This window comes from Gavialis gangeticus, unplaced genomic scaffold, assembly GCF_001723915.1.
Source record: "Gavialis gangeticus isolate Ggan-Ray unplaced genomic scaffold, GavGan_comp1, whole genome shotgun sequence".
NCBI classification, from domain to species: Eukaryota; Metazoa; Chordata; order Crocodylia; family Gavialidae; genus Gavialis; species Gavialis gangeticus.
In genome coordinates this window covers 49,799,914-49,811,332 of record NW_017728993.1, presented here as the reverse complement: position 1 = coordinate 49,811,332, position 11,419 = coordinate 49,799,914, and the positions used below count along the sequence as shown (strand labels likewise).

At 39.7% G+C, this 11,419-nt stretch overlaps 1 protein-coding gene across 2 annotated transcripts in view; it reads left to right on the top strand.

Moving 5' to 3' along the window:
• The window catches only part of COL11A1 (collagen type XI alpha 1 chain), a 334,641-nt gene that overhangs the window by 58,466 nt on the left and 264,756 nt on the right, over positions 1 to 11,419 (top strand). For both annotated transcript variants that reach the window (XM_019501723.1, XM_019501722.1), the window contains exons 3-4: positions 967 to 1,180; positions 3,667 to 3,829. In XM_019501723.1, the coding sequence (XP_019357268.1) occupies positions 967 to 1,180; positions 3,667 to 3,829 (377 nt within the window). The remainder of the gene's footprint in view (positions 1 to 966; positions 1,181 to 3,666; positions 3,830 to 11,419) is intronic.

Below are 11,419 nucleotides of genomic sequence, written 5' to 3'. Positions count from 1 at the left end.
ACAGCTGTCCACAGTAGTATCTGAAAAAAGGCTGCATGAATGATCTCTACTCTTGGTTCCAGACTGGAGAGTTTTCCACTAATCAATTGCCATATGGATTTCTTGACAAAGTTCACTTAATTGGTCTTTGGACACTGGGCAAGAATTTGTTCAGGGTGTTTTTCAGTAAAAGGAGTGTCAGAATAACCGCTTAATACTTTGGAGCACTTTTTCCATCATATGCATCCATCTTTTGCAATTTCCTCACTTAAGCAATATATCCTCTCTTTATTTTCTGAGTTGTAGAACTTAAAACAATGATTGACTTCTGGCCTGTACTTCAAAGAGAAGTTGTCCAGGAAAAAATAAAATAAAGTGGCTTGAAGTTTCTATTACATATAAATAGGTATCTGCTTTGCTTTTTTTAAAATAAGTTACTCATGAAATTGTCTCAGAAATAATGTCTGCACAATTTGTCACATGCAAGTTTATTGCTCAATTCATCTGCATTCCTCTGAACAAAGCTTAATAGAGAACATCTACCCTGGACATCTACCCCAATTAAGCTTTGCGTTAAGGGAAGAAGTAATATATGGAATATAATGCGACTTCTCTGCATGCCACCCTTATTATGTATAGTAGGATACTTTCTCCAATTTTTAGAAAAGGAACAACAGAAAAGTAATGCATATGGAACTGCTATCAAGCTATTTTATGCACACATAAATATTCAATGCCTTAATGATTTAAGCTTCTGTGATGATTTAAGATGTCAAGACATTTGGGAAGAAAAATGAGAACTAGAAGACTAAAAAGCCTGTACAGTTTGGAAAAGAAAGGACTTTAATAAAAAACCCCAAAAACTAACATAGCTATTTGGACAGAAAAAAATCCAAGATTTAGAAAACTTCAATCTCTCCATTACTAGAAAAACATAAATGTCCAAGAAATAGTTACATCTTTGTAACACTGTCGCTTTCTTCTTAGGTGCAAGCTTCCCTGAAGATTTTTCAATATTATTGACCGTGAAACCTAAGAAGGGGATCCAATCCTTCATTTTATCTATCTACAATGAACAGGGTATTCAGCAAGTAGGTATGGAAGTTGGTAGATCCCCTGTCTTCCTGTATGAAGATCAACATGGGAAACCTACCCCAGAAGATTATCCTCTTTTTAGGACAGTCAACATTGCAGATGGCAAGTAAGTCTAAAATAAACTGTGTTTGATATGAAATGTAATAACTGCAAGGGAGCTACTGGACTGACTGTTATCCAGTTGTATATTGCATTTATTATAAACATGTGCAACACTTCTTTTTCTTAATATGTGTGTGTGAGGTTTTTAAGTCTAATCAGTCTTATGTGCCTGAGGCTAGCTCGACGGTTTGCTTTCACAATTAGAACAACTTATTTCCAGACAAAGGAAACAAAACATTTAAATCCTGGCTAAGTAGCACTGGTTAGCAGTCAGATTCTATTAACTTCATGGCATTCCTTTTAATATTTAAAAGCCTTTTGTAACCACAGTACAAACTGTCTCCCTGCTTTGGACACCCTTTGTGCCTACAAATGCCAGCTGAAGTCATTTGTTTCTAGACGTCATCTTGCATCTCACTAGTTCCACATATTTTCTGTGACATTCCTTGCCCATAGCAATCAGATATGTGGTCATGTGTTCACTGTCTCATCTAGTATCCATTGCTTACAGTTGTTTAGTTGGTCATTAGAAATGTACTTATTAAACTGGTCCATGTCTTTTATCATGACAATAAATTAATAGTATAAATGACAGCTAGGAAAACCCTGCAAAATATTGATAAATAGGTTTAATAAAAATATGTCAGTTTAACACTATTTACAACTTTTATTGTGCATTTTTTGAATGTTGTAGAAACAAATCTTTTTGAAAGAATACTTGCAGAAAAAAATGCCCATGTTACTGTGTATATATGCATTTGCAAAACTCTTAATGCTGAAAATGCTTGTGCATTCATCTTTTAAAACATCTTGTAAGGTTTGCAATTAGTTCAAATAGGCAGGAAAAATGATATTGTATTACATAGGTACCTAATCACAGAGCACACAGAACAAACTGCAAATAGAAAAGCCTTGACCAGAGTGAATTGTTCATAACCAACCCATACAAAACATTCATCAAATAATTTTAATGACTAACGAATTAATAAAAATTGAAGTCTGTCCACAGAACCTCCATAAATAATAAGACAGGAAGTTAATTAATCTAATAACATATAGTAAAGAGTTCATATATCTCTGTTGTGTATGCACTGAATAAAGTTCTTATATTAGCAAAACATTCAGAGAAAGATAGCTTGATCTGAAGCCTATTAAAGTCAATTGGAGTCTTTCCACTGACTTCAGTGAGCTTTGGATCTAGCTCTAATGTATAGACTTAAAACAGCACATACATCTCTAGGTATCACATAAGATATCTGAGAGAGTGTGAAGGAATATTTCCTATTTCTTATGTCTCTCATAAAGCAAAATGTTACATATACAGGTTTCCCTCACTTTATTCTACACAGGTGTTCCTGGAAAATGGTGCATAACTCCAATTCGCATATAGGGAACCCACTTTACAATGTAACAAATAGGGATACGTTCCAAGATCTTGACTGTACTGACCCTCAGACCCATTTCTACCATTTTTACAAGACAGTTTTGGTACTCACCAACAGCAAACAGTACTCACAAGCACAGGGTTGTGGTGAATGTTACCATAATGGGGATGGCAACTATAGAAACACGTCACAGACAATGAGCGAGGAGCACAGATCCATACAGCAGACTGTATTTTGGTTTGTGCCACTCCCACAATCCACCATACAAAGCAGCTGACTGCAGGCTTCCACCACACTGATCGCATAAAAGTGAATTTACCTCGCATATAACGAATTTTTGGTATAAAAAGGGTCATCGCATAAGAGCGATTTCGCACTTACAGAACCCACATAAAGTGAGGGAAACCTGTATAGAACTTTTAAAGGGGAAAAAAAAATCTTAAATTGCTCCACTGCATAATTTTAGTATGATGAATTGTGCTAACGTGTTGTAGGTATTGTGGATTGAATTTAACAAAAATACTACATTTGTAATTTTTGAAAAGCTGGGGTTTTGTTGCTTTTCAGTAAATGTAGGTATTGGATTATTTGCATTACAAAATTGAGGTATCACCCTACTTATTAAAAATTGGTATTTTATACGTGACTTCTGCTGGAAGGCTTTGTCCATCAAAACACTTAAGGACTTCTTTGCAGCTAATTCTACTAGTTGTAGGTGTGACACATTCTCACTGACGTTTATTAGACTATGTTTACTGACTCCAATGGGAACTGGATTGGAACATAGGAATTTAAAGTACATGCTTAATTGTTTTATTGGATCAGGAGTAAATGCATCTCCATTCAGACATGTGTAAACACATTTTATTTTAGTTTTAAGATAAAATTTCATTTTTATTTTGTATGCTAGCTATAGAAAAACTTCTTGAAAGTACTTCCTATGGAAACGTTAGTCCCTAAAAGGGAGGGTAAATTATGAAAAAAGGAAAGTCATATAGTTCAGTATGCATTTTTTAATTGGATGACAGTTTCACATGCACTTTTCTTGATACAGTGGTTTGGTTGTTTTTAAGGGGTTTACAGAAGTGTTGTTTTCCTTTGCTAGGTGGCATCGGGTAGCAATCAGTGTAGAGAAGAAAACTGTTACCATGATTGTTGACTGTAAAAAGAGAACCACAAAACCACTTGAGAGAAGTGACCAAGCAATTGTTGACACCAATGGCATCGCCGTCTTTGGAACCAGAATTCTTGATGAAGAAGTTTTTGAGGTAAACCATTATTGTTAAATGATTTGATGATGAGTAGCGCTAAAACAACAAATGTTCAAACAGAAAATTCATCAAGCAAAGCTGGTGCATTCAATGCTTCCCTGTTAAATGACTTGTTGCTCTATGTCCCACTATCAGTTGGTTGGGAACTAGTTATCTAGACAACTTGAAAGAAATGTATAGTCTGGAGAGCAGAATGTTGTTTTTTTAACTTCGTTAACATATCATTGACTCTGGAAAGAGCTCTTATTTTCTTTTGCTGCCCAACATAAGGATACCTGAAATGTATAGGAGAGCTAATGTAGAAGTGATGGGACAGTCTGAGATGGAAGCATTTTATCCTCCTCTAAGTGGATGATCTATGCTAAATATGAATCATTACTTGCACACCTGACTGACTTCCTTCCTTCCTCCTTCCTTCCTTGAGGGCTATGAAAAGTTCTCTGTATACTGTGGATCACTATTTGTATGGAACAGTACTTTGGCAAAAAAGAAGTATGCATTTGTTTCCATTGTTTATGGGAGGGGAAGGAGAGGATTGTAGAGAGGATGAAATGCACCTATGTGAGAAAAAATGCAACACAATAATTAGGCCCCTCTAGGAAACTTTTCTACAGAAGATTATTTTAACAGGCTTAGAAGAAATGATGTCCCTAAATCTCTGTGCTTGGTTTTATTTTATAATTCTATTATCTGCCAGACTAAACTGTCAGATATTAAAAGATGGAGGGTGAGAAGAGAGGAACAGATAACTCCTTTCACAAACAAGAGTTGATTAGCATAGCACACATAGATGCTAAGCCTGACTTCAAGAAACAGGTTCATCTGAAAAGCTAGAGCTGGTAGAGGAAAGGTGGGGAGTCAGTGGAGCACTTTGATATTGCTTTGATGGATGCCCTTGGATTTCATACTCCACAAGAATTGAAGTGTTCTGGGGTGGGGTTAGTGGGGCATATGTTTAGCATTTACAACTGCTCTATCTGTAGTCCCCATGTACCTGTCTCCCTCTAGATTACTTATTGTTTTGCCAAGAATAATCTGCTTGCATAGCTGTGTTGCGGTTGTGAAAGCACTTTAGGTTTCTGTTGCAGATAGTCCTTTTTTGGTTTAATTGCCTTCAGTTTTATTTGAAATCCAAAGCCCAGAATTTGTCTCCATGAGAATAAATTGTCAAGTTATATGCAATACTATGGTGTGAAAGGAATTCAGCAAAATAAAAAGGTATATATCAAGGCTGTTCAACGGGCAGGCCATAGGCCACATGTGTCCTATAAGGGATTGAAGTGTAGCGCATAGGCTCTTGCCCAGCCACTATTCCTTCAATTGCTCCTGCTGCTGTAGTGGCCAGGGTTTCTGTGGCAGGACAGCATGGGCCCATTGAGCTTGCTGCCCAGAAAGAGCACTAACAGGTGGGCTTGTTTTGCCCATGTGGCAGTGACAGGGGAGAGGGCTCAACCAGATCACATGGCAGTGAGGGGCTCACACTGCATACACAGAGCAGAGCTCAGGGAGCCCATGTGGTATGCATCCCCTGTAGCATGCAACCTATGCAATAAGTAGCCTGGGGCTCATGACTGTTTTGAAGTTAGACAGCTCTGGTATTTATTATAAAAGATAAATTCATACTATCTTATTTTGATTTTATAAGTTAAATAATGCAATAGCTATTAGCATAATCTTTCATGAACATTTTGCCATGATGTCCGTGCTTCATTGATGGTTTTGTATTGTGTGATCCTTATTTTAATTCTTAAACTTTCTTGGTAACAGTAATGGACTAGTTAGTGTTATGAAGCCTCAAAAGAATCTATCAACTGTCTCACACAGTTGTTTTAATACAAATACAGTGGTTGCTGCTACACTGTTGTGTATGTTTTATGTTTGTTTCATACTTATGTCAAAGCAGAAAGCAGCCAAGGACCTATCATCTCTGGAACTGTTTGGTAATAATAATACCATCTTTAATATATGTTAAAATTAAATTGTAAACCTTCAAAAGCTTTTTGTGGCAAAAGGAAGGCAAAAATATTCCCAGGAAGAAGGGCAAAAAGTATAGTCTATTGCAGGGTTAAAAAAAAAATGGTATTTTACCATCCCTCACACACAACTATAGATGACTATTCAGAAAAAAAGGATATAAAATTGACCAATCATAAACCTTTCAATCATGTCACAACTTAAGTATTTTATCTCAAACCTTAGTAATCCTTGTTTTATCAGTTTCTTTTTTATATAGAATCCTTCCCTTTCTATTTCAACATCATCGTTATCAGTAATATAACAATGGGTAAGCAAGCAGGAGGGCTGGAATGGATCTGAGGGCCTCACTCTCCTATTCCCCAGAGGACCCTTTAATCTCTCTGAATTGAATCGGAACCCTCCAAATTGATTTGGAGAGATTGGGAAAGATTTGGAGATTCAGACATAGACACAGGTTTAAGTGTATTTTTTACAAACCTTTAGGTAGGAGGCGGCTTATCAATACTGCAGTGCTGGGGCTTATGGGACACAGGAGCTCCCAAGCATAGAGGGGTCCCAAGTGTGCTTGGCAGCAGACCTGAAAAGGACCAGAAGCACTTCTGGTCCACTTCCGGTCCACCTGGGAGTGAGCTGGGACCCCCCCCTCTCCCCCCCAGCTTGGTGACTGGTGCTTCCTGGGCCTGGGAGGAGCACCTGGGGTCCCCCCATGGCTGATCCATGGCATTCCCTGGCGGACCCAGAAGTGGACTGGAAGTACTTCCAGTCCACTTCTGAGTTCGCCACCGAGCACATGGAGGGCCCTCCCGCACTCCTGTGGGATGCATCATGTGCCCTAGCATCACAGCATTCACAAGCTGTGCTGGTACCTTGAGGTATGTAGAAAAAACTTTTAAAGCTGTGTCTGTCTGAATTGCTGATTCGCCGAATCAACATTGAATATTCAGATTTGGCTGAATTGAATCAGGAACAGTGATCTGAATCAACAAATCAAATCACTGACCTTGATTTGGGCCGAATCTGAATTGAATAGGGCTCGCTTCACGCACCCCTAGTTAGCAGCTGTGAGAGGTGTCATCTCCTCTTTTTTTGCATCTAAGAATGTGTGTTTAAGTGGCTGCTTGACAAACATGTCAGTGACTAAAAAAGGTGACATTGTTGCATCCCTATGATGTTATAATGGATCTTATACTAGACAAGAAGCCTAAGATACGGTTGTTCTACACTAAAGGGAAGTTTATTGAACCGTAACAGGTACAACTCTAATTAGAACTGAAGCAGTGTTAGCAATTAAAAATTTTAGGTTTGCAGCTAGTTAAAGCAGATGTTTACCATCCTGTAATGCTGCGAATGCAACTTCACTGGTTGATCAAACCATAAAGTCTTGTCCAGGGCTCCTGTTTCCCATGTGTGATGGGAAGACAAGATCTTGGATTGGTGACAGGATCTCTTCAGGCTTTCATCAGGAGTGTTCCAGAGGGTACAATCTCTCACCGCTCTTTATATACTGTATGGCTTGCATTTCTTAATACATAAAATTAGCTTCAGTCTTCCTCCTAATGCATATTAATAATCTTGCTTCTGTTTGTCAAATACGGTTACCTTTAACTGGACTTTTTCTATTTTGAGGTAATCTTTTCATTCTTAGGTGGGGGTAGGTGTTTCTATGACTGTTCCTTTTTCGCCCAGGTTATATTTATTCAATGTAGTTAGCCAGTTTCCTGATTTGTTTTAAGGGACAGTATTTTTCCAACAGCTCCTTTTACTGGTTGCATGTTTCAATCACAATTCAAACTAAGCACCTAGCTTGAGCTAAGCAGAAATTTCAAACACAGGCTTGAAGGCCTCTGGGTCCCAACACCTCCCCTCCTTTGATAACTCCTAAATAGAGGGATTATCGCACCAATGTCTTTGTGGGATGTACGCCCCTTCATTCCTCCAACATAGGACTCATTGTGAGGGTCTTGTAGAGGTTAACAAAAACTGTGCAACTGATAAACTTGGTGATATGTGCAGCCAGTTAAAACAACAAAAAAAATGGCGATAGCAATTTGGATGCCAATTATCACAGTAGTGGGGTGAAGCATCAAAATCCCAACCACATTTCCCCTTGCAGCAGTGAATCTCCAGCCGTTACTCCTGCACTATGTGTTGCTACTGCTCAGGGTGCAGAACTGGCCTGTTTCATCTGATTGTTGCTATATACTGATGTTTCCTCATTCCTTTAAATAAAAGCAGGTTTTTCAAAGAAAGAAGAGACATGACAAGGCTAAGATAGAAAGCAACTACTTTGGGTAGCTCTCAAACGCTCACCCCTTTACTGGCAACTAGACATATAGGAGATAGGGAGAAGGTTTGATTCTGAAAAATAAAGCCAAAATTTATGTGAGAAATAAGCTGATCAGATATGGACCAGCACCATAACAGAGAGCCTATGACTCCTGTAGCTCATAAAGAGGAAAACAGGGGCAAACTGTGCTCAGGCAGTCAAGACTGGGACTAGCCATAAAAGAATAGGCAGCCAGAGCCCATAAATGGGAAGTGCATATTGCTGTGCTAGTGGCACAGCAGTAGTACAATACTAGATTAACCTGTGTGAGCAGCAAGAAGCCTCCTACAGGGCTAGCAGTTTCCTGTGACCAATACAAGACAAGAGTCTTGTGTGTGAAATAAGGCAAGACTACAACTGTCTGCTGCTATAGGCTACCCTGAAGGCCAATAAGCAAAACTTTTTGAAGGACAACTGCAAATAGCCCAGAGACTCACCTGATTGTAAAGGAGTAAGACTCGGCTGGCATATAAACTAGAGTTGGAGCATAAGCAGTCAGGCTGGCCCTGGAGGCTGGAGTGGAAGGAGCTCTGCTGTAAGATGCCTGCTGATAAGAGTCCAATAGAGAGCTTGGGATCCCTGAGAGTTGTCAGTAAGAAGATAAGGGATGGCAGGGGGATTAGATTTAGGATGGATGGGGATTCCAGAAGAGATCCAGTGTGCTTACAGAATTACGTTATAGCTGAGGAGCTTATGTTTTGATTGGAGCTTAACCAGATGATTGGGTTTGGGATTGTAGGGGTGGTCAGGAGGTCCCAATGGTGCCAGTAAGGTGCATGAGGCTTGAGTCTGCTGGTGGTGAGGAAGGGGTAGGGCAAGTAGTAGTTTAGCCATGTGACTCAAGGACCCACAGCCTAGGAAGGACAAAGACAAGACTAGTGAGAGCCCAGATCCCTGGGGGAAGGAAGGGTATGGGGGGGTAAGGAAACAGGCAGAAAAGGGGCTACAGAGAGCCCAGTGCCCTAAGTAGGGCAGAGCCAGGGTGAGGGGCCCACAGCCCAGGAAGGGTTGGGGCAAGGATGGGCTGGAGAAAGCTCCAGGAGGGGTGGAGATTGACAAGAGACTGAAAAGGTGTAGATTTTTGGATGAAAGACTGGGGTGTAGGTATCACTGATTGTTTGATCAGTACATCTGTGAGGCATGGGCTACAGGGGAGGTTGGAGGCCATGATTATCCCATAAGGCAATGGGTGCCCTTGTGGACACGTGTGGGCCAAGAGGGCCTACTCAACCAGAAGAACTGGTTGGGAACAGCGAGTTCTGAGAGGGAACTGCAGGTAAAGAATACAGGTTATAGCTCACACTAAGACCGTTGGGCAGCCTCCCTTTCCAAGTTTTATTAACAAGATCAAGGTACGTGCAAAGGGAGGGTACCTTAGAGATTGAGTGGTACAGGAGCTGAGTCACCATGAGGGAGTGTGATGGCCACCACCAGTATGCCAGTCCTGTTACAGGCTTAAATAGATGTGGTAGTGTTTCAGTGATGTTGTCATCTTGGTGGTCCAGGAAATATGAGAGAGGCAAGGATTGTTATGGGTGATACCTCTTATTGGACCAACTTCGTGTTTGGGATAGACTTAGACAAGCTTTTGAATGCAGTGCATTCTTCTCCAGGTCATTTGAGTGATGATGTAGCCGTTACCATCCAGGTTTGGGTGATGTTGTAACTGTTATGGTCCAGTTCATCCAATAAAATACATCATCTACAAATCAGTGCTTCTCAACCACTGCCTTAAATCAGTGGTTCTCAACCTTTTTAGATTGAAGGCACCTCACCATTCATTTTATGAATGTTATAGTCCCCTAACTGAGAACCACTGTTATACTGGTCTCAGGGTATTTCCATAGTTTTCAACTGGGGAATCCTGCCACCACTGCTGCCAAGTAGAAGGGTCTTATGTACCTCTGTTTCTGGGAGGAGTGTGCAGGGCTGGACCAGGAAGGGCTGCAGCAAGATTATGTGCTCCTGTCTGCATGAGGGGTTGTTGCTGCAGCCCTGTCCTCCTCTGGCTCCATATGAGGTATGTGGATTGGTTTCATCAGGCTGCAGCAGTAGCACTTGTGCCAAAGGACCCTTAACAGGGCCTCCTGCCACCCTGCCTTAAATAGACTTTTATGTAGGTTTTATTAAATGTATGCTCCAAAAAAAATAAGCATGGGACTAGTGATGCATGAGTTTTAAACTTTTAAACAAAAGCTCTTACCCTGAACAGCAAACCAGTGTTTCATTCTAACCAATGTAAGAGGAAGATGGTTATGACTCATCAAAGAAATAGTGTAGCTGTGTAGGTTTTTGTTTTGTTTTTTTAACTGTAAATATTCAGCACTAAGAACAGCAACCTTTTTACAGCTTGCAGTGATGCTGTGGGATTACATTTCTTTAATGATTTAGTTTTCCAAGGGTATCTGATGACATAGTACCCTTTTTTCCCTTGTTTGCGTCAAGGGAATAAGTTAGAACTACATTCTATTGCATCTAATACATGTCTGAGTTGACTTAGGCACCTAAATGCAATTCTATTCTACCCTGTTCAAATCCCTGAAAATCCACAAATACATCTACTTTTGTAATGCACAATAATTTTTCCTTTAAGATTGTCAAAAAAAACAAACCCCGTAAACAAACAAACCAAACCAAACAGCGAGGAGGAGGAGCAGGAGCAGGAGCAAGAAATGTTCACTTTTTGCATTAACAGTTTTTTCAGAGAATCAAGTAGTGGAATAGAATAGCATTTAGCTACCTGAGTTTGTAGTCATAAATACCCTTTTTCTGGGATAACATTTTTTTTTTTCACCCTTTTATCTTTTTGCCTATCTCTATAAACAAAGCTTGTCTCTTATGTAAGTGGAATGACGGTTGTGAAGATGCGGTCTGGAATCAGCGATAAGACTTGGAAAATATAATTTCCCTGAAGGCACTGAAGGGTCCACTGAGTCATAATGTTTTCACTGTTGAGCTTGGACTTCTAAATACATGTAGAAAGGATGAATCACTCTGTGGAAAAAAGAAGTCTTACTCTTCTTTTCACAAAAGAATTCTTCACATATTTCCAAAAAACAAATTTGAATGGAAACTTTTTTTGAAGTTATGACTTGCTGTAATGCATGTTATTTCATTTTCTGTCTTGGCACTTCAGGTTGTGGCAGAGAGAAACTAAAAGTACCCCAAATGCCATAAAATACTGGGGATTTTTGGTCTTTCCTTTGGCTGTTAAAATGGAGTTGTGATACTGTCCCCACCATTTACTTGCATAACATACATCTTTCCCCAAAAAATCAGCCACC